The sequence below is a fragment of the Cervus canadensis genome, chromosome 15 (assembly GCF_019320065.1).
Source record: "Cervus canadensis isolate Bull #8, Minnesota chromosome 15, ASM1932006v1, whole genome shotgun sequence".
Taxonomy (NCBI): domain Eukaryota; kingdom Metazoa; phylum Chordata; class Mammalia; order Artiodactyla; family Cervidae; genus Cervus; species Cervus canadensis.
In genome coordinates, this window is record NC_057400.1 from 49,412,661 (window position 1) to 49,433,951 (window position 21,291).

Here is a 21,291-nt window from a genome sequence, read left to right on the forward strand (position 1 = left end):
AGATCCTGATGCTGGGAAAATTGAAGACGAAAGGAGAAGAGGGCGACAGAACAAAGATGGTTGGCTAGCATCACCAACTCAATGGACGTAAGTTTGAGCAAACCAAGGGAGATAATGAAGGAAGTAAAGCCTGGAGTGCCGCAGTCCATGGGGTCACAAAGAAACAGACACAACTTAGCGACTGAACGACAACAACGACAAATGAAGCTCCTGGCTATAAGCCATTAAGTACATTTCTTTGAAGCACAATTCCCCTTGGTGACCTGTGAAACTAAAGACACTAGTGCTCCCAAGACTCCCATCATACAATGGTGGGACAGTCAGAGGAGAACAGAGACATTCCACTTCAACAGGTGGGTAGAGGAAAAGTACAAATGAAGGACTGGCATATAACAATTCTGATATCCATCTGTGCAAATGTTGGGGTTTTACTGCTTAAGTTTTAAGATCTGGGAACAATCTTCCAGGGCTCTCAGACTTTCTACATTATTCTTGCTTTTTCATTAAATGTAGCACATGTTTACAGGTGAATAAAAAAAAGTTTTTGTTTTTTGGGCCACACCCTGTAGCTTGCAACATCTTATTAACAGTTCTCTGATCAGGGATCAAACCCGGGGCCCTCAGTACTGGAAGCGCAAAGTCTTAACCAGCAGACGGCCAGGGAAATTTCTTGTCTGAATTTTTAGACAGGGTAGAGAAATGGAAAGAGTGGTTGCGACGAGCTTTAAGGAGGCGAGGAAGGTCACTCAGAAGTCAAGCACCCGCTCCTGGCCGGTGGCCAGCTCGGCTTTTTTGAGCTGCAGGATCCTGCCTGGAGCCTCAAATCCACAAATCCGACAGGGCTGGGAAAGTGCGACGTTACCTGGAGGAAGTTTGGGCCTCGGCACCCTCCGTAGACGTCGTGACAGAGGCGACTGGTTGCCTTGGAGCCGGCGGGACGCCGCCTGGCCTCCACCGCTGTGGTCACCATGTCGGTGCTGGACGCGCTTTGGGAGGACCGGGATGTCCGCTTCGACGTGTACTCACAGTGAGTCGCCAAGATTCCCCCGGGGCCTGGAGCCTGTAGAAGGCGTCGCAGCGCCATTTCTCCACCCGCGGGCGGAGTCTACGACCCCGCGGCTCACGGGCCTCTCGAGGGTGGGAGGAGGTTGGCGCTGCTGTGCTCGCCTCAAGAAACCCCAGACTGGCCGGGGCCCTGCGGCCCTCTCGAGGCGCCACAGCCGGGGTTCGTCTAGGTTGTACGCCGTTTCGGTCCCGTAAGATCCCAAGCCCTGTCTTGGCCCGGGGAATCTATGAGGAAGTTAAGCCCAAACACGGCCGGGACCGCCGAGGGCTTGGGCGTCTAGTACCCCCCAGTGAACTTGCCGTGCCAGTTTCGTATGGTGGAAGGAACCTGGGGCAGCGACTCAGGAAACGAGGATTCTGAAAGTAGGTCTAGAATAAGGACGTACATTGCTGGCCCTTAGAAAAATGACTTCATTCTAAAGCTTGAGTCTCCGAAGGAAGTGGGAGTAAGCATTCTCCAGAATCCCCAAACATGCAAACTTTATTCCCACGGTAAGCTTCCATCTGGTTATTCATCTAAATCACCAACAGTAAGAAGGAACCTCCTTTTGAAGTCTCTCAAACAGAAATCCTGTTTTAGGAAATTTTATGTTTTAAAGAATAGTTAGAAACTAGCTGCCAGCAGTCCAGGAAAAAATGCCCATTGGGTGTTCAGTTTAGTAGCTCGGTCGTGTCCGACTCTTTGCGACCCCATGGACTGCAGCACGCCAGGCCTCCCTGTCCATCACCAACTCCCTCAGCCTACTCAAACTCATGTCCATTGCGTCAGTGATGCCATCCAATATTGAGTATTAAGTGTTGAAAAATAGTAAAGCTAAGTTTCTTGGTAATGGTTTGCTGCTTTTTAGCCACTTCTCATGATTCTTTATTATGAACAGAATTTTCCTCGGTGGAAAAAATGAAATATTAATTTCCCAGACTTAGTTGTGGCTTAGATATCTATTACTAAGATGGTCTTGGATCGTTTAAGATAGTTGTGAGAGAAGGCAATTTGTAGTTATGTGGCAGTAATATGTTGCACACATTGTTTGACTTTTTCTATTATCCCTGGAAAGTTCTTAATCAAGCAAATGTCCATTTCATGAACATTTTCAGTTTATTAAACATTTATCAAATCCTTGGTATGTGCTGGTTACTGTGCTGATAACTGGGGCTTCCCAGGTGGCGCTAGTGTTAAAGAACTCACCTCCCAGTGCAGATGTAAGAGAAGCAGCTTGGATCCCTTGGGTGGGGAAGAACCCCTGGAGGTGGAAATGGCAACCCACTCCAGTATTCTTGCCTGGAGAATCCCATGGTTGGAGATGCAAAAAAATTAAAAAATAAATAAAGATACAAAATAATAGGAAATGACCCCACCCCACCCCACCATTCTAGTGCAGGGATACATTAGTGCAGGATATTAAAAATGTGGTAAATACCATCATTGAAAAAATGAACAAAAAGCTGGAAGACCATAGAAACAAAAAAGTCCATTCTTCCTAGGGAAGGCCTCAAAGAAAAAATAATATCTGAATTGAGCCCTGATGAATGAGTCGGACCTTGCTAGGGGAGACAGGGGGAGAGTATTCCAGAAAAAAGGAAGGAAAAAAATTAGATACAGAGTCTTAGAGGTATAAATCTCACTGATTAGAAGGCAGGATCTGGCAAGTAGAGGAAAGAGGTGCAAATAGAAAGGTAAATTAGCCAGATTATGAAATATTCAGTTGAGGATTTTGGACTTCCTTCTAGGCATTGGGATAACTTGGCTTTGAAGCAGGAAGGTGATATGATCATGTCTGTATTTCCAATAGATAATTGAGTTAGTTTTATTGAGAATGTGTTAGAAAGCTCCACCACATATTCTGCTGGATTTTTCTTTTTTTCTTTTTCTTTTTTATGGACACTCTAGGTTGCATTCTGTCAGTCAGCAACCTATTTTTCATTATTTTCTTTTGTCTCCTTTATCTGATTTTTTACCAAGTCTTAATGTTGCTTTGCTTTAATCTGTTCCTTCTGTAACTGCATGACTTCTTTGCTCTATACAGAAATCTCTGGGGCTTCTCCACTGTACACCAGATAAAACCCATGTCTGTCTGACTGGCATTCTAGTTCTCCATAATCTGGTTTGTTCTCACTTATCCTATTGTATTTTTTACTCTCTCTCAACATGTACCTTTTTCCCCAACCAGGCCCCCACATTCTCTTATCATTTCTTACTTCTAAGGTCTTTAATCATGGATTCTCTTCTCTTATTTCTCTAAATCCTTTCTCTATATTTCTGGCTTCTCTGCATGTCCCTGGTCACACCAGGCCCCACTTGATCGCCAGGATCTTTAAGTTCTTGCAAACCTTATTTTCAAATGGCTGGACATTTGGTACTGTAACATTTATACTTTTGTCTGTTATATACAGATGTCTTTTCTCTCCGACGATTGTAAGCGGGTGTTGTAGCTAAAATAGTAAAGCCTTTATATTTATTTTAGACAAATGAAAACAAGACCTGGAGAAGTCCTTATTGATTGTTTAGATTCAGTTGAAGACACCAAAGGAAATAATGGGGATAGAGGTGAGTATATTTCTAATGTATTTTATGTTTCTGGTTTAAATTTAAAATGTTAAGTTATATTAGCTGGAGAATAAGATAGGAAACAGCATTATATGTCGCTTATGATTCCTGATACTATTGTAATAAGTCCTGTAAACAAACCTCAGTTAACCTAATTTAAGTGATCCATCTCTTTTCTGTTTGACCCCAGTTGATGCAGGCAGTCCAGAAGACCAGTCTTCTGTGGTCTTGTGGGAACTTTACACTCTAGCCATGCTAGGGGACTTACTATTTGTCAAACATATCATGTAATGCTCTACAGTTTCCCTTGAGATGCCTGCCTTTGTTTTTAGAATCGCCTATTGCATCTCACTCTGGCATTCACACAGGCTTAGTTTCTCTGATTTTAGATATTCTAGGGGTTTTTTCATGGAGGAAGGAGTATGTCGTGGCTATAGATTACTCATCAAAAGAATTCCATGGTTATAATTTGGTGAAGAAATGCTGCGGTAAACAAGGTTGTTGTTGTTCAGTCACTAAGTCAAATCAGACTCTGTGACCCCATGGACGGCAGCATGGCAGACTTCCCTGTCCTTCAGTATCTCCCAGAGTTTGCTCAAACTCATGTCCATTGAGTTGGTGATGACATCCAACCATCGCATCCTCTGTTGCGATGAACCTGCCTGCTAGTGCAGGAGACCTAAGAGGTGTGGGTTCAATCCCTGGGTTGGGAAGATCCCCTGGAGGAGGGCATGGCAACCCACTCCAGTACTCTTGCCTAGAGAATCGCATGGACAGAGGAGCCTGGTGGGCTATAATCCATAGGGTTGCAAAGAGTCGGAGATGACTGAGCAACATAACACATACACACACACAATGGTATTATATATTTCTAAGACACATAGTTTACCATGCATAGATTTACTTGATTTTTTTTTTTTTTTTTTGCCTTGGGGCATCTATAGGGACTACTATAGGATAAACTTTGAGAAATGAAGCTTCTCTAACTTTGTGCATATATCAGTGTAAGAACATCAGTTTGAGGCTAAGGATGAAAAGCATAAGCCTTTAACAGACTTCAGCCTAGCTATAACTTCGTATGAGGAAAAAATTTGCTCGTAGCAAAAAAAAAAAAAATATATATGGCTTATTTAAATGAGAACCGCTAAGAGAGCACTCATATGGCAGGGATTCATGTGTATATGAGAGTTCTTTGAGAAAGGTAATTTCACTGAATGGCTTAGTAATTATACTGTCTCTCACACATACTCAGCTGGCTGCATCTGACCTGCTAGGACCCCCAGAACATCTTCTATAGAGAAAAAAAAAAAAGTACAAAGTTTTCTCCTTTATCAGTTGAGTCAAACCAAGCTGTTGGCAGTGAATACCTGTATTTTTTCTATTAACTGTCAGATTTTGTTTCTCTGGGATTCTAAATCACACATTGTATACCTTACCTAGAATCTATATGCTCAATCCATATTTTCAATTAATAAATGTGTAACAAACATCTACAAGTGTTGCTGTTGATGCTGGGCCAGAAGTTTCATGTCCATCTCATTCGGTACTGCAAAAGTTGGTCCTTAGGTAAGGTAACCTGATGTTCTGTTTGTTTGCTTTTAGGTAGACTCTTAGTAACAAATTTAAGAATTGTCTGGCACTCTTTGGCGTTACCCAGAGTCAATCTTTGTAAGTATCTTTGTTAGAAAGCATGTAAGAAAAAGTAATTTGTCACATCAGCTTGCACAGTGGCTCTTGATACCAAAAAAAAAAAAAAAAAAAGCTATACCATGAAACTACAGGCCAATATCACTGATGAACATAGATGCAAAAATCCTTAACAAAATTCTAGCAAACAGAATCCAACAACATATTAAAGAAATATGTGAAAAGTTTTGATTGATAAAAACTTAAGAAATCCTAGACAAACCACGGACTACATGATAATGCAAAACAAATGTTTTTTCAACCTGTCCGTTTAATCTCTTGGATGTTTATAAGATTAATGCTTTTACATTGATTTTTGGTTTTGTTTTTTCCTTTACTTTGAAATTTTCTATAACCTGTTTCAAGGGGGATCTAAATTCTAATAAAAAGTACAACCTTTAATTGTGTTAAATGTTGTTTCACTTGTTTTTTAAACTATTGTAGATTATCCAGCTCGACTTATTTTTGTTTGTTTAAAAGAGGCAGAATTAACTTTATATTTCTTTTAATTATTTAATTTAAATTTGTAGATATTTCTTAAAATTTTTTAAAGTTGTATTTTTATCCATATGTGATTTTTTAAGCTCAGAGTTCTGTGTATATATGGTTTTTTTTCCCCCTTAGTTCAGTGTATCATGTTCTTTAAATTCTTTACTTTTGAATTTTAGCTATTGGTTACAACTGCATATTGAATATTACAACAAGGACTGCTAACTCTGTAAGTTGGAAAAATCTTATTGAATTATATATAGTGAGGAAACAGTAGATATCTGAGGTTGATGTTTGTTTTCACTGTAAATGAGAAATTGCTCTTAAAATTTGTCCTTACAGAAATTACGAGGCCAAACTGAAGCTCTTTATGTACTAACAAAATGTAACAGTACTCGTTTTGAGTTTATATTTACGAATTTGGTTCCTGGAAGTCCTAGACTTTATACTTCTGTGATTGCAGTACACAGGTATGGTAATACTTGATAGATTATTGAATATTTTTAAGGTAATTTTATGATAAAAAGGTTTAGAGGATAAAATATTGACATGTGGTGCTGCCTTCCTCCAAAGTCTGTTGCAGACTTCCCAAAGATACATAGAACATGTTACATTACTGTTTAATAAACACTTTGAAGGTATTTTCTGGTGACTCAGCTGGTAAAGAATCTGCCTGCAATGTGGGAGACCTGGGTTCGATCCCTGGATTGGGAAGGTCCCTTGGAGAAGGGAACAGGTTACCCACTCCAGTATCCTGGCCTGGAGAATTCCATGGACTGTAAAGCCCATGGGGTCGCAAAGAGTCAGACAGACTGAGCATGACTTTCACTTTCACTTTGACGGTATTTATAAAACACATAAGACTGCTGAAGAGTCTGTTAAATTAGCTACAGAGATAGTTAAAAAATGAAACAGAGACATTCAACTTGGTAGATAGCCAAGTTGAATAATTCAATTAAGGAATTATGATTATTTTTCTAACAGTAGAAGGAATGATTGGATGATTTCTCTAAAGAGTTTTGGGTTTTTGTTTAGCTAGTCTCTTCTTTTACTACCTCAGCTCGTTTTTTTTTAAAACCAGCCCTAATTAGTGTGGTTTTCTTAAAAGTTTGGCTAAGATGCCAGGCCAGGAGAAAAAAAGTACACACACATAAGATTTTTTTTTACATGCAGACATATAGTATGTATGTGTTTTATTATGTTGTTTTAATTTGAATTCCTTTTATTACTAGTGATGTTGAAATTATTCATACTGTTTGGCTATGTATATAGTTTTCTGTTGTAAATTTCTTAATTTTACTGTTATGTGTATTGCAAATTTATTAGTTTCCTAGTTATTTTTTTAAATTTTGTTGATGATTTTTTAATCTATATAATGGTTTGGTTTTCTTAGAGATATAATTCACCTAACATAAAATTTACCATTTTAAGGTTTACAATTTGTTAGTGTTAATATATTCACCTCTACTCAATTCCAGAATATTTTCAATACCCCAAAAAGAAACCCTCATAGTAGTCACTCCCCATTCCCTCCTCCCTATGGCTCTTGGCAACCACTGGTTTATTTTCTGTCTCTATGGATTTGCCTGTTCTGAGCATTTCATATAAATGTAATCACATAATATAGTGACATTTTATGTCTGACTTCTTTCACTTATGTAATGTTTTCAGAGATGCTACGTGTTGTGTCATATATTAGTACATCTTTCCTTTTTATAACTGAATAAGATTCCATTATATGGGCACATATTTTGTTTATCCACTCATTAGCTGATAGACATTTGAGTTGTTTCCGCTTCTTAGCTATTAGGAATAATGCTTCTATGAACGTGCATATACAAGTTTTTGTGCGAAAGCATTTTTTTTTTTTAAAGCATGTTTTATTTTAGTTCTCTTAAGCACATACCTGACTCATATCTCTTTATCTCACTTAGAGAAGTAATATGAAATGGAGTATGAAGGGAGCCGGGAAGCTCCTTTTTCTTAATAGTATAAAAATGTTGCGTGTTCCTCCAAAACAATTCATAGAGAAATAATGTCCATTTTTTCCACTGGTTAAATATTGATGATTACAGTCCTAAAGGAAATGAAGATTTATGGGCAAATGCTAAAATTCTGCTGTTTTGTAATTCATATATTAGAAGATTAAAGTAAAAATCATTAGTTTAACAATACATATTATAACTTATATAAATGAGTTCTAAAGTTGTTCAGGCCAAGAAAACACTTTAGCTTTAATAAAAGGGTAAATTAGCCTGTATTTTTGTGGAGTTAAAATTAGAATTAACCAAAAGTTAATCAGAGTTTTCTCCTGTTTTTATTATTTATCAGTAGGGAAACACAGAAAGAAAAAGTCTAGGAACTTACTATGCAAACACACACAGATACATACTCTGTCTTAGAGTTCCTTTTGGAGTTGGTACAGATTCTTTCTAATTTTCTGTATATAGGTAGATGTGGGCGTAAGTTTTCAGGGTTCAGTGGAAAAGTAATTGTACTCCTATTTATGTTAAGAGAATAATTGTGCTTTTACCTAAAAACAGAGAAATGAAGGGAAGCTTTTTGATAGAAAAATTGATATTCATGTCTATTTTTACAGGCATTGTTTTTTAGCTTAAAGAAAAAATTCGCTTCTTCTCATTTGTGCCATACTGTATATATTAAAATTAGACATCTCAAATTTAGGTTACTGAGATAAAATTTGTAAGTACTAAAAAAAAATAATAATAATAAAAAAAAATAAAAATTTGTAAATACTACACTGAAATGACAAACAGATACAGTACAAAAGACTATAATCACCAAAATTTATTAACAAAAATATTTTTTTAACTTACCTTAATAGCTATTTGAGTGATGTACAACTGTGTATTTTTGTAGATAATAGACATAATCTAAGAAAACCACATTTTCAGTTTGAATTAATCTTTTATTCTCTTTTTTAATAGAGCATATGAAACTTCTAAAATGTATCGTGATTTTAAATTGAGAAGTGCTCTAATTCAAAATAAGCAACTAAGATTATTACCACAAGAAAATATATATAATAAAATCAATGGAGTATGGAATTTATCCAGTGATCAGGTACCATGCAAAGAACTAGCAAACCTTTTGGGGTGGTGCTTTCTTTGGTAATCATTTTTCCATATATGATTGGGTTTGGATATTTATTTAACTCTTAATATTGCATTATAGCACTTGATATAAATAATACTCTGATTTTCATATCTTTATACTCTTTTTAGCAACAGTTGTTTTATGTAAACTTTAGAGCTTAAGTGGACCTTAGAGGATCATCTTATTATTCACTTACAGATGAAAACCTTGGGCCCTAAAGACTTAGGTGACTTCCGCATCTAGTTTATCCTACAGTCTCACTCTTCCTCCCTTAGTGCACTACCCTCCACAGCATGATAACCTAGGCTAATTGAGGAGAGTCATAGGGTGGACTGTCATGGAAACCTTTTAATCCAGTCTTTGTGGAATTCAACATGTTAACTCACTTGGTGACTCCTACATCCATTATTGTAACTTTTCATTTCCTCTTGAAATTATAACCAGATGAAACATATAAGCAACTAATAGTGGGAATAAGAAACAAATCAATTTCTAGAAAAAAATTGTCTCTTACTAAGAATAGTTTCCAACCTTCATGGGTGTTACAGCCTAGTTTCAACTGATAACCACTGTGGTGAAACATTGTGATTGAAGAGCTCTTGCTAAACATGGAATCATAAGCTTAAATTGTGAATAAACTTTGCTCGCTAGAAAAGTTCTAGTTGTGGACTATGATAAATATGCTATAGGATGTAGACAGCTCCACATCTGAGTCACTCCTCATAATGCTCAATTCTGGTATTTTATGCTGCTGTGTTAATCACAATTATTCTCGTGTTTAGAAAGTAAAGCGTAAGTATTCAGACATGATCACTGATGTCCCTCTCATCACTCTCCTTTACAGGGAAATCTAGGAACCTTTTTTATTACCAATGTGAGAATTGTGTGGCATGCAAATATGAATGACAGTTTTAACGTCAGTATACCATATCTGCAAATAGTAAGTGCATGCATTTCGATGACCTTATTTTAATGTAGAATACATAATTTCTATTCAACAGTTAATAGGACTTTGGGGATTAGATGAGTCCCTTCTTCCCCTTTTTAAGTGACAGCAGTGTAGCTGAGAGCATACTTTTTAAATGTTGATAATCAGAAAGACCCAACTCTATTTACAATCAAGGGAAACAGCACCATTATCAGCTTACATTTCTCTTTTCATTAAGAGGAAAATATACTGAATTCTGGGCTTCCCAGGTGGCTCAGTGGTAAAGAATCCATCTGCCAATGCAGGAGGCTCAGGTTCAACCCCTGGGTCAGGAAGATCCCCTGGAGAAGGAAATGGCAACCCACTCCAATATTCTTGCCTGGAAAATCCCATAGACAGAGGAGCCTAGTGGACTACAGTCCAGAGGGTTGTAAAAGAGTTGGACACGACTTAGCAACTAAGCATGCATGCACACATACTGGATTCTAAAAATTTAAATAGCACAGATGCAGAAGATAAACTTCTGGTTATTGGAAGGCAAGGGGGGCAGGGATAAATTGGAAAATTGGCATGGACACATACACACTAATGTATATGAAGTGAAGTGAAGTGAAGTGAAAGTTGCTTAGTCATGTCCAGCTCTGTGACCCCATTGACTATACAGTCCATGAAATTCTCCAGGCCAGAATACTGGAGCAGGTAGCTTTGCCCTTCTCCAGGTGATCTTCCCAACCCAGGGATCGAGCCCAGGTCCCCCACATTGCAGGTGGATTCTTTGCCAGCTGAGCCACAAAGGAAGCCCAAGAATATTGGAGTGAGTAGCCTATTCCTTCTCCAGTGGATCTTTCCAATCCAGGAATTGAACCAGGGTCTCCTGCATTGCAGGTGGATTCTTTTACCAACTGAGCTATCAGGGAAGCCCCCAGTGTATATAAAATAAATAAGGATCTACTGTATAGTACAGAGAACTCTGCTCAGTACTCTGTAATGGTCTATATGGGAAGGGAATCTGGAGAAGCGTGGATATATGTATTTGTATGGCAGATTCACTTTGCTGTGTACCTGAAATTGGCACAACCTTGTAAATTAAGTATACCTCAATAAACTTTTAATTTTAAATAATTATCACACAGATTAAGGTGATTTTTCTTAGATTTTATTCAAAGCACTTTCCAGGGCAGCTTATGGAAAAACTTGAACAACCTTTAAAGGCCAACCCAATATATAGTGGTTCTTTGGCATGGCTCACTCTATGGCTTGCAACTTTCTGCTCAAACCCTTTTAAAGCCAGAATGGATTCATTGATTCTGTGAATGAAGTGTTTTTATTGTATTCAGATACAGCCTGTAGTGTAAGCTGGATTCATACCACAGGTTTGGTGAAAGGAATCAAGATGGCTTTTATTGATAATGATTTTACTTTAAATTAAAGCTGTTAGAATTTAGAATAAGAACTAATTACATCTCAGACTAGTTTGTTTTGGGAGTAGATAAAAGTGATTCTTTTTACTCTGCACTGCTTTAATGGTAAGTGTGTGATTTAGTGAAACAAATCATAAACTCCAATAAGCTGAAGAATTTCATTTTATTTATTTAAAAAACTGCTCATCAGATCCTAGTGCAAATTACATGAAACATAAAAATAGTTAATAAAAATCCTGTGAGGTTATCCTATGATGATCACCCTTATTGTAGAATATAAGTAGTCTTAAGGCTAAACAGTTTCATTAATAAATATTTGAGTATTAGACGCAATGTATGTGATACCTGGAAAATTTTATTTTTAAAAAAGATTTCTTGACCTGTGAGAAAGATAATTATTTGCAAAATATTCCCAAGCCTATATTTTGCTAAATTGTTTGATATCTGAATTACTTTAAAATATCTGATCATTGATATGCCAAATAGTGAGCACCTACCCTGTGCTCAGTAATGAAAGTCATGAACCAGTACGCAGTTTCTGCCTTTTAAGGAGCTTTCAGTCTGGTGGAGAAAAGCAATACCTTAAACAAAAAAATTACAGGATCTGATAGGAAGAAAATTATTTCTGGTCATCTAAAGAAATATAAGAATTTATATCATAGCTAGGAAAATGTGAGAGTCTACATAGGCATTTGATATAATTGATGTTAGTATTGTTCATTGCTGTTTTGTATTGCATTTACATGTGCTATAGCTTGCTCAGCCTCTCATGCTGAAAAATTAATTACTGAGTAGTAAACAACCCTGTGCTTTCTGTTCTTCAGGTAGTGTACTTTTCGTTTTTTAAGAATACAGTTGCCAAATATGGACTCTGGAATGAATTCAGCCTGGCCTGAACAACTTGCAATCTGATACTGCCAGTCTGTCACTGGGGCAATCATTTTCTAACTTCAGCCCTGTGCCTCAGCCGTTGCCCTGACTCCACGCCTATCAGTTCAGTTGCTCAGTCGTGTCCGACTCTTTGTGACCCCTTGGACCACAGCATGCCAGGCTTCCCTGTCCATCACCAACTCCCGGAGCTTACTCAAACTTATGTCCATCGAGTTGGTGATGCCTTCCAACCATCTCATCCTCTGTCATCCCCTTCTCCTCCCGCCTTCAGTCTTTCCCAGCATCAGGGTCTTTTCCATTGAGTCAGTTCTTCGCATCAGGTGGCTAAAGTATTGGTGTTTCAGCTTCAGCATCAGTCCTTCCAATGAATATTCAGGACTGATTTCCTTTAGGATTAACCGGTTGGATCTCCTTGCAGTCCAAGGGACTCTCAAGAGTCTTCTCCAGCACCACAGTTCAAAAGCATTAATTCTTCAGCGCTCAGCTTTCTTTATGCTATGACCAACCTAGACAGCATATTAAAAAGCAGAGATGTTACTTTGCCAACAAAGGTCCGTCTAGTCAAAGCTATGGTTTTTCCACTCCTATAGATGTATGTATATATATACATATATTCTTGCCAGTTTCTTTCTTGACAGCCTCTGTCAACCTCAGTCACCTGGTTAGATTAGCCGTTCACAACCAGGATGCCAGTGTTCTATGGTTCTTAACCAGGACTGTGTATACTCCTGGCAGGGTATGAAGTAATCTAAATGGATGACCAGGTTTTCATTACGATTACCATTTAGTCTGTCTCTCTTTTTCTTTCTCACCTTACAATACCCATCTTTCTGGGTGTATGATATACCATCACCTACCACAAATACTGTCCTTCCAGGGCCTTTGGTCTGCTGGTCATACTGTTAGATTCTCCATGGTTCTCTAACCCTACCAGTGAGTACATTTTGTGTCTCTTTCCACAGGTCCTTCATGTCATTATGCTTCTATCCCTCTAACCTTCTTCCAGGTCACTGGTGTCACTGCTCACCTGCTAGCCAAGTTTCATCCTCATGTCACACTCACCAGTTGAGTGAATTCCATTTGACCTATCCCAGGCTTCCCTGATGCCCAGTGATGAATACCCATACTTTCTTTTTTTTGTTCAGTAAATGGAATGGGGATTCTTTCAGAATTTAGCCATCTATGATGTAAGAAACAGAAGGCACGTGTGACTTTTAAAAACTAACCTAGCCTTAGGAACCACCAAAGACACTGGCTCTCCATAACTAAAAGACTGTTGGTCTTTGGTTTAAAATATTCAGAGAAGTTGCGGACTCCCTGAAGCAGAGAACATTTAAGTCAGAATTTTGTGCATATTTCAGAGGCATTGTCTTTGAATTACCTTACAGGTTTGTTGCCTATTTCCAGTATGAGAATTTTTATTTACTTGATCTCCATGGGTGTGTGAGGAAAAAGAAAAGGGAAGAATTCTGTTTTTCAGACTATGAAAAGTAGTTAACTGTGTAAAAGTTAGAAAACTTCTGTTAAAACGTCCCTACTGTCAGATAAAAATAAACATTTTTTTTTTTTCTTTTTCATTTTACATCTAGCGGTCAATAAAGATTAGAGATTCAAAATTTGGTTTAGCTCTTGTCATAGAAAGCTCTCAGCAGGTAAGATGTTTTATATTTTTATTAATCTTTAATAGGTTTAAAAAACTGTATGACAGTCTATATTTTTAGTTTTATTTATATAATAACCAGGTTATATCCAAGAAGAATATTAGCTGTAACATGAGGTTATATGAAGAGTTTGAAGTCATATACTAATTGTTCCCATGGAAAGAATCCTGCTTATGTTTCTCTATTGGGCAGACATATTAATTATGATTATGGTTGTGACATTATCTCAGTCTTTATACAACCCTATGATATGATACAGTTACTATTTTTCCCCATTTTACAGTCAAGGAAACTGAGGCTCGGAGAAGGTAGGAACCTTGTCTGTGGTCTCATGAGTAGTAAGTGGTAGAGCTAGCTTTTGCTTCTAGGTCTGACTGATTCAGAAGATGGAGCAGCACAGGTATACAAGATACACGCACCCTATTTGAGATTTTATACTATCAAACACAGGTTATACTGTATCTGGTTAGAAACTGCTGTTTCATAATTACACCATTATGCCAGGTGTAATTTATTCTTATACATTTTTTGAAATAGGTGTTTCTCTTCTGAATTCTAAATTTAAACAGGAATTTCTACTCCTTTCCCCTGGCCTATACATTGGTAGCTGCCATTTATTGAGTGTTTGCTAAGTTCACAACAACATGATAACCATTTTATGGTTAGAAAATTAAAGCTTATATGGGAATTCCCTGGCAGTTCAGTGATTAAAAGTCAGCACTCTTATACTGCTATGACCTAGGTTTAATCTCTGGTCGGGGAACTAAGATCCTGCAAGCCTTGTGTCATGGCAAAAAAAAAAAAAAAAACTTAGATAAGGAAAGTAAATCTCCCAACATCACACAGCTAGTAAGTTTGTTGTAAAACCAGGATTTGAGCCCAAAAACATATAGTCTCACCCCAGAGCAAATTGCCTAACGCTTTTTCTCCAACAACAGATATGCCATTCCCTTTTTGTTTTTAATATATAGTCTATTCATTTTCAAGGTTGAGCTCAGGAAAAACTTAATTCCCTTGACCTTCATAATCTACAGTAGTGTATTTTTTTAATCTTGAAATAATACCTTTGATATTTTCAGATGAATTTATGTGATATCTGGATACTTCAAAATAATTCTGAGCGGGTAAGGGGATGGGGAAGTTAAAAATGGAACAGAGTTGGCCATATGTTGTTACTTGTTGAAGCTGGATGATAGCTACATGGACAGTTATCCTACTCTTCTATTTTTGTGTATGCTGGAAGTTTTTATAATAAAAAATTTAATTTAAAAAAATCAACTTACATAATGTGTTCTGAAATAAGAACAATTAGAACTGTAGTTTATCATATGTTGTAAATATGATTCCTCAGGCTTGTTTTCTGTTTTTTCATTATTTTTTCCTGTAGAGTGGAGGATATGTTCTTGGCTTCAAAATAGATCCTGTGGAAAAACTAAAAGAATCAGTTAAGGAGATCAACTCACTTCACAAAGTCTATTCTGCCAATCCTATATTTGGAGTGGATTATGAGATGGAAGAAAAGGTATTTTGTTCAGTGTGTGATGTATAGAATTTGCTGACTTGTCTTTACATAATCTATAAACCTCAGCTGTATGCACAATTTAATTTTAAACCATGTTTAAAATGATGAATATACAGACTCTGCTTCATCAGTATGACTGACTCTTATTTGTGCCTACCACCTGTCTTCTCCCTGGCTGCTTCACCATTCATTCCTGCCCATCTGTGTAGCAGTCTATCCGAAGATGTCCCCATGTGCAAGGCTCTTCTGATGTAGAGAGACTTAAATCTCTTGCTCTGACAACTTTATTTTTATTCTACCTCAGCCACCAATTAGCATTTGGTCAAACTTTACAGGCCTCACAGACACTATTTTCTTCCTCTAGTGACCCACAATATAGCAACTGCAGGAGACTGCTCCATCAACATCGCCTGTGTCAGTTCATATTTATCAGAGCCTCTTCCAAGTCAGTTATGAAATACTTTGAATATCACGCTTGCCTGTCTGCTCTTTGTCTTGCTCACGACTTCTGGTTTCTGCCCCAGTCACTGCGCTCCAGGTCCATCAGCTGTCTTTTGACTTTACTCTTCAGCCTCTGCACGTGGGCCCCTCGCCATCTGGCGGTTCACTGGTGTCCTCCCAGCCGCTCCATTAGAGACCCTCGCCATCTGCTCTGACAGCAGTGCCCTTGCCAGGGACGCTCTGTCCCAGGCTCCCTTGCTGTCTGTTCTTTTGCTGAGGCCCTCACTGTCTGGTCTATTGCTGGTGTCCACCCACTCTTTCATCAGTGTCCCAAACAGTACTGTGCATGTCGAGCTATATCATATATCACATATACTATCTGTCTCTTCTCCTGCTCTTGGACTATAGCAGGTGGCCAGGGAAGATCAAAAAGTCAGATTCGGCAGCCAAGTACTAACTCGTACCCTCTGACTTCAGCTTCGTTGTGCTTCTTGTTTCTCTCCCTGTCAAATTCCATATATACCCCCTTCCCCTTCCAACTGAAATTTGTCTTTGGGTTGTTGACACAATATTGTACACTCTTAGGTATTTTATCTCCTTAACCATCCTTTCTGCTTTCTTCCCAGCCTGCACGGCTCTCAGCATTCTCCCTTTGGCTCTGCCTCCTCTGTATATTCCTCAGCAATATCACTGCTCCCCCGGTTTCTTCAGCTGGCACTTACGTAGATGACTCCCAGATCTTTCTGACCTTGGCATACTCTCTCAGCTTATCATGGTTCCAAGTATTATTGAGTATTTTCACATAGATGAGCATTCCAAATAACATGAATTGAATTTCTCCTTTACAATTTTATCTTAGTAATTTAATCAATAACTTTGCAAATCAGTAAGATACAGTAGGACATGGTTGAGTATCTCAAACTTGGCATACCTAAAATCTTGTCATTTTTCTCAAAATCAAAATCCTACTGATTTATCTATTTATTTACTACCTTATTGTCAAAGTCAGATGTGCTCAAAACCCTGGGATTTACCATTTTTTATTTTTCCCGTTATCTCATTTTAAACATTCAGCCAGTTATACCATCCTCTCCCCTGTTCCTATCCCTTTCTTTCCATTCAAACTGCAGTTTCCTTTGCTACTTTTGATTGTAGAATAATGTTGTTGAACAAGCATGGTCCTTGGAACCTGACAATTCTGACTTTGTTCTTAATTTCACTATTTATTTGTGATTCTAGGCAGATTTTAGCTTCAGTTTTCACATTATAAAATAAAGATAATCTCTTTCACAAAGTTATTGATTGTGTCCATAAAGTGGCCAGCACCTTGGAGACACTGCTACCCATTCTCTTGCTACCTTTTATTTCTCCTTTTTTCCCCTTCTTTGGCCCTCAGTGTGTAACAGTAGTTAGCCAGAGTAACTCACTTTGTCACTGCGTGTAAGTCCTTACTTCAAAGACACCTGTTTAGAGAGCTCTTCCCTGACTATCCATCTACAACAACCACCCCTGTCACTTTTTTATCCCTTATTTTGCTTGTTTATTTGCTCTCTTGCTTGCTTGCTTTGTTTTTGGTAACACTAATCAGTCTCCTCCATTATAAATAATGTTCATGAAGTCAGGGATTTTTGTCTATTTTCTTTAACCACTCTGTCTCCAGCAATCAAAAGTAGCACATAATAGACTCTTAATGAATAGTCAGAATTGTTGAATGACTGTGTTGAGTGCCTACTCTTTGTTGTTCACTGCTCTAAGAATTTTATATGCCTCATCTCATTTAATCCTGCCAAAAGCACTATGAACTGTATCATCATCATCATTGTCATCTCTATCTCACTGTTAAGGAGACTGAGGCTTAGATACGTTAATTTACTTGTACACAGTCACACAGTTCTAAACATGGTTGAAATACCAGCTGTTCTCGGACTAGGGAATCAGGTCAATCTCTTGTCAGCAGTACACTCCTACATCAACTCTTCCCCACACATTACCCATAAATAGTCCACATTGTCTGAGCTGGTATTTAAACATTTCAGTAGACTCCAGTCTACCTTCCCCACCTTATCTGCACAACCACAGTGTGAGTGATACTCCTGGGCATTGTTCAGTACAATACTCCTGCTTGGCTCCTCTGCCTTGCGGGACTCTCATGTTCTGGAAGTTGTATTATTCATCTTCAGCCAGATCCTGTGGTTTCTCACCTTCGCTGATGCTGATCCCCTCTGCCAGGAATGCCCTTTCCCCTAATCCTATCTGTGAAAATCATCCTTGTCCTAAAAGCCCTCAGGCACCTGCCAGCCTTTTCTTCATGAAGGTTTCTGGCGTGCACAAGCCAGAAGTTGTGCTGTGGCCAGACTCTTCTATTACAATAGATACTGCATTTGTTACAGCTGTTGTCTGTAGGTTGAACCATATGATATTCTTAATATTTGACCATTTTTTAAATTAAAAAAAATAGCAATGTCTAATAGTTCAACCTGATATTTAGCTATTTATAATTGTATTTTATCCTTCACTCCACTCCAACTGTATTACACACCTTCTGTGGTAAGGGTGAAAACTTTATACCTTAGGTGGTACCAGCATGGGGGTTCCCAGGTGGTGCTAGTGGTAAAGAACCTGCCTGTCAATGCAGGAGATGTAAAAGATGTCGGTTCAATCACTGGGTCAGGAAGATCCCCTGGAGGAGGGTATGGCAACCCACTCCCATATCCTTGTGTGGAGAATCTCATGGACAGAGGAGGTAGCCAGCATAGTACCTCATACACTAAAGATATTCAGATATTGGAAAAATGAATTAATAGATATCAGCACTGTATGTATTTTGCTTTACCTTTAGAATATTCCATACAAATCTTAGGTTTCTTTTTTTTCATGAATTTCTTTTTTCACAAATTCTATTCAATGACTATTTTGAGGAAATTTTAAAATATGCTATTATACAAGTTAGGTTTTTAAACTACCAGAGAGTTTTTAACTATCAGAAAATCAGATAAAGCCCAATGAGAGTTTTTTTTCTTTATGAATATTTCTAAGTATCATATCAAGTTTGTGTAAATTTTTCATTTTAACTCTTTTGATAATACTAACTTCAGATTTAAAAGCTTAAGATTTAACTGACTTTCATTTTACTGTTCATGTAAGTTTTAGTAGAATGTAAATTATGCAGTGATTTTTGTAAGACTTGAGTAGTTGTTAATTGTGATATCCTTTTGCAGGTATTTACAATTCTTATAGCACATTCTACTAAAATTATTTATTTGTTTAATATGGTCTTATTGATGTAGTTTAACATCTACTGATTCTTTTTAACACCTACTGATTTTCAGCCACAGCCCCTTGAAGCTCTGACCGTCAAACAAATTCAAGATGATGTAGAGATAGACTCTGATGATCACTCGGATGCTTTTGTGGTGAGCATTATGAAGGAGCATCACTAAATTTCTTGTGTATTTTTTTTATCTGAGTCATGTTCAATTAAATAATGGTTTAAATGTGTAAAATATCATAAAGCTTGAGACTTTTTAGATTGTTTTAAACATGAGTTGGAGAATAATTTTTTTTTCCAAGGTAGGGAATTTTCTGTGTGAGAAAATACTTTTAAATTACCAAACTGAGAAATAATTTGAGAACATACTTATTCAGAGGATTTCAGATACGTGAAAAGTTTCTTCATACTTTAAGATAATAGAATATGTTAAATATAGTTAATTAATTTAAAATCTACACTTTCCATAAGTAATCTTTATGAGAAAGATCTCCCTCCTTTTAATTTTGTAGGTGTATTATCTTAAAATGGATTTCTATTTGAACAGTAAAATTTCTTGTTTGCAAATCTGTATTATTTAATTAGTAGCCAAAATAATAATAATGCATTCTATATACCATGGTCTATAAATCTGACTAGAATACTGCTCTGAGAATGAAAAATTTTAAGCTAAGTATAAGATAGTTAATTATAAACTACAGCAACCTCAGTGTGTGCATTTGCTGACACATTGAAGCACTTATTGCTTTGTTTTGTTTTGCCAGCATCTTCTTTTAAACCAAAAGTAGGGGTAAAATTTTATATCTGCTAAATCATTCTCTTATCTACTTTCAATGCTAACTATGCACCAGTTACAAAGCACAGTTTTAGCACTTAAATTTAGCATAACTCTTGAAGACATTAATATTGACAAAAGTGAATTCTACTACCAGCTTTGTAAAGATAGGTGAGAAAACCATTAGAAACACAGTAACAGAATATAAAATAGTTAGTTTCAGAATTTTTCTGTAAGTTAATTACCTATTCCTTAACCTCATAACCTATTATGTGTCAAGTATGTGAAATATAATTTTCTTTGTCTTACAGGCTTATTTTGCTGATGGCAACAAGGTAAGGATATTTTACCTATAGTGTATGAAAAAACTTTCTATATTCCAGTATTCAGTATTCACACACTTATGTGAAACCTATTTTTTGTTTTTTTCCTCTTCCTTGCTCACCTTCTCTATTCCCATCTTATCCTCTTATCTCCCAAAAAGCAACAAGATCGCGAACCTGTGTTTTCAGAAGAACTGGGGCTTGCAATAGAGAAATTGAAGGATGGATTCACCCTACAGGGACTTTGGGAAGTGATGAATTGATCTTGAGTTGAGCTGAATTTCTCTTTACAGATATCTCAAGATTAAAGATACTAGTTGCCTACTATAAGGCATGGAATAGTTTTTACATTTACAGAAAAAGTTTTTAAGAGAGTTTTTTAATGATTAAGGAAAAACTCATTAAGATTTTACTGCCAGTCTTCTACAAAAATTATATTTGAAATTGTAATTGAAATGTATCTGGTTTGTTGTAAATATGTTTATTTTGTACCTAGTACTTATAAATTATTAGTCTGTGGATATTAAAAGACTGTATTATATTGAGCTTAATAAAGAGTTTATGCAGCACCATTAAATGTTCTGAAAATATTATTTTAAAGTATAAGACTCTTCTTATGGAATAATCAAATACTGCTTTCTTAATTATAAAATTCTGGTTTAAATATATTTATCACATAGCTCTAATATAAATTGAATATATAAATTACAAACCTTAAGCTTACCAGTTTTAGGTAATCATTTATGTAGAAGCCAAAAATTATAGCTAACTTTGGAGGTTATCGATTCCCTATATAAAGTTTTGGGCACTGTTTTGTAAATAATTTCAATATCATTTTGGCAGGAAAACATTTATAAGGAAATAACTTTAGTTTGTAAATAAACAGTTCATTTATTGACTTTCTCTTTGTATTCATTGAAACTTCTTTGAAGTGTTCAAAATTCAATATTTTCTGATTTATTGGTCAGGTAAGATTTGGTGACTTCTCTGGCATCACTTTTTTTTTTTGGTATTGCTTCAGTATAAAGAAACGTAAGGAACTTTTGTCAAAACATTAAAATTAAACAAAGGAACCCTGTTTCTCTAGAGCAAAAAAACTGAGTGTGTAAAATCATTTAAGATAATGCACAACCATAGACATGTAATAATCAAGTGCTAA

The 21,291-nt window shown here is 36.9% G+C and overlaps 1 protein-coding gene across 2 annotated transcripts; it reads left to right on the forward strand.

The window, feature by feature from the left end:
• The first annotated feature begins 862 nt into the window (after positions 1-862).
• Positions 863-20,709, forward strand: BBS5 (Bardet-Biedl syndrome 5). 2 transcript variants are annotated; one of them, XM_043487627.1, is made up of 12 exons: positions 866-1,027; positions 3,528-3,610; positions 5,213-5,278; positions 5,965-6,014; positions 6,128-6,255; positions 8,734-8,869; positions 9,747-9,842; positions 13,732-13,794; positions 15,191-15,325; positions 19,096-19,179; positions 20,121-20,144; positions 20,294-20,709. In XM_043487627.1, the coding sequence occupies exons 1-12, from the start codon at positions 969-971 to the stop codon at positions 20,393-20,395; spliced, it is 1,026 nt and encodes a 341-aa protein (XP_043343562.1). In that variant the 5' UTR covers positions 866-968; the 3' UTR covers positions 20,396-20,709. The 2 variants fall into 2 exon arrangements, with proteins under 2 accessions (XP_043343563.1, XP_043343562.1); XM_043487628.1 differs by lacking the exon at positions 9,747-9,842 and having other exon boundaries at positions 863-1,027.
• Positions 20,710-21,291: the final 582 nt, after the last annotated feature.

Bases quoted from the DNA above. Each gene is read 5' to 3' on its own strand.
- BBS5 (XM_043487627.1), top strand. From the start codon at position 969: ATGTCGGTGCTGGACGCGCTTTGGGAGGACCGGGATGTCCGCTTCGAC. The intron at 1,028-3,527 runs GTGAGTCGCCAA...TATTTATTTTAG, and splicing joins CGCTTCGACGTGTACTCACA to ACAAATGAAAACAAGACCTG. The intron at 13,795-15,190 runs GTAAGATGTTTT...TTTTTCCTGTAG, and splicing joins TCATAGAAAGCTCTCAGCAG to AGTGGAGGATATGTTCTTGG.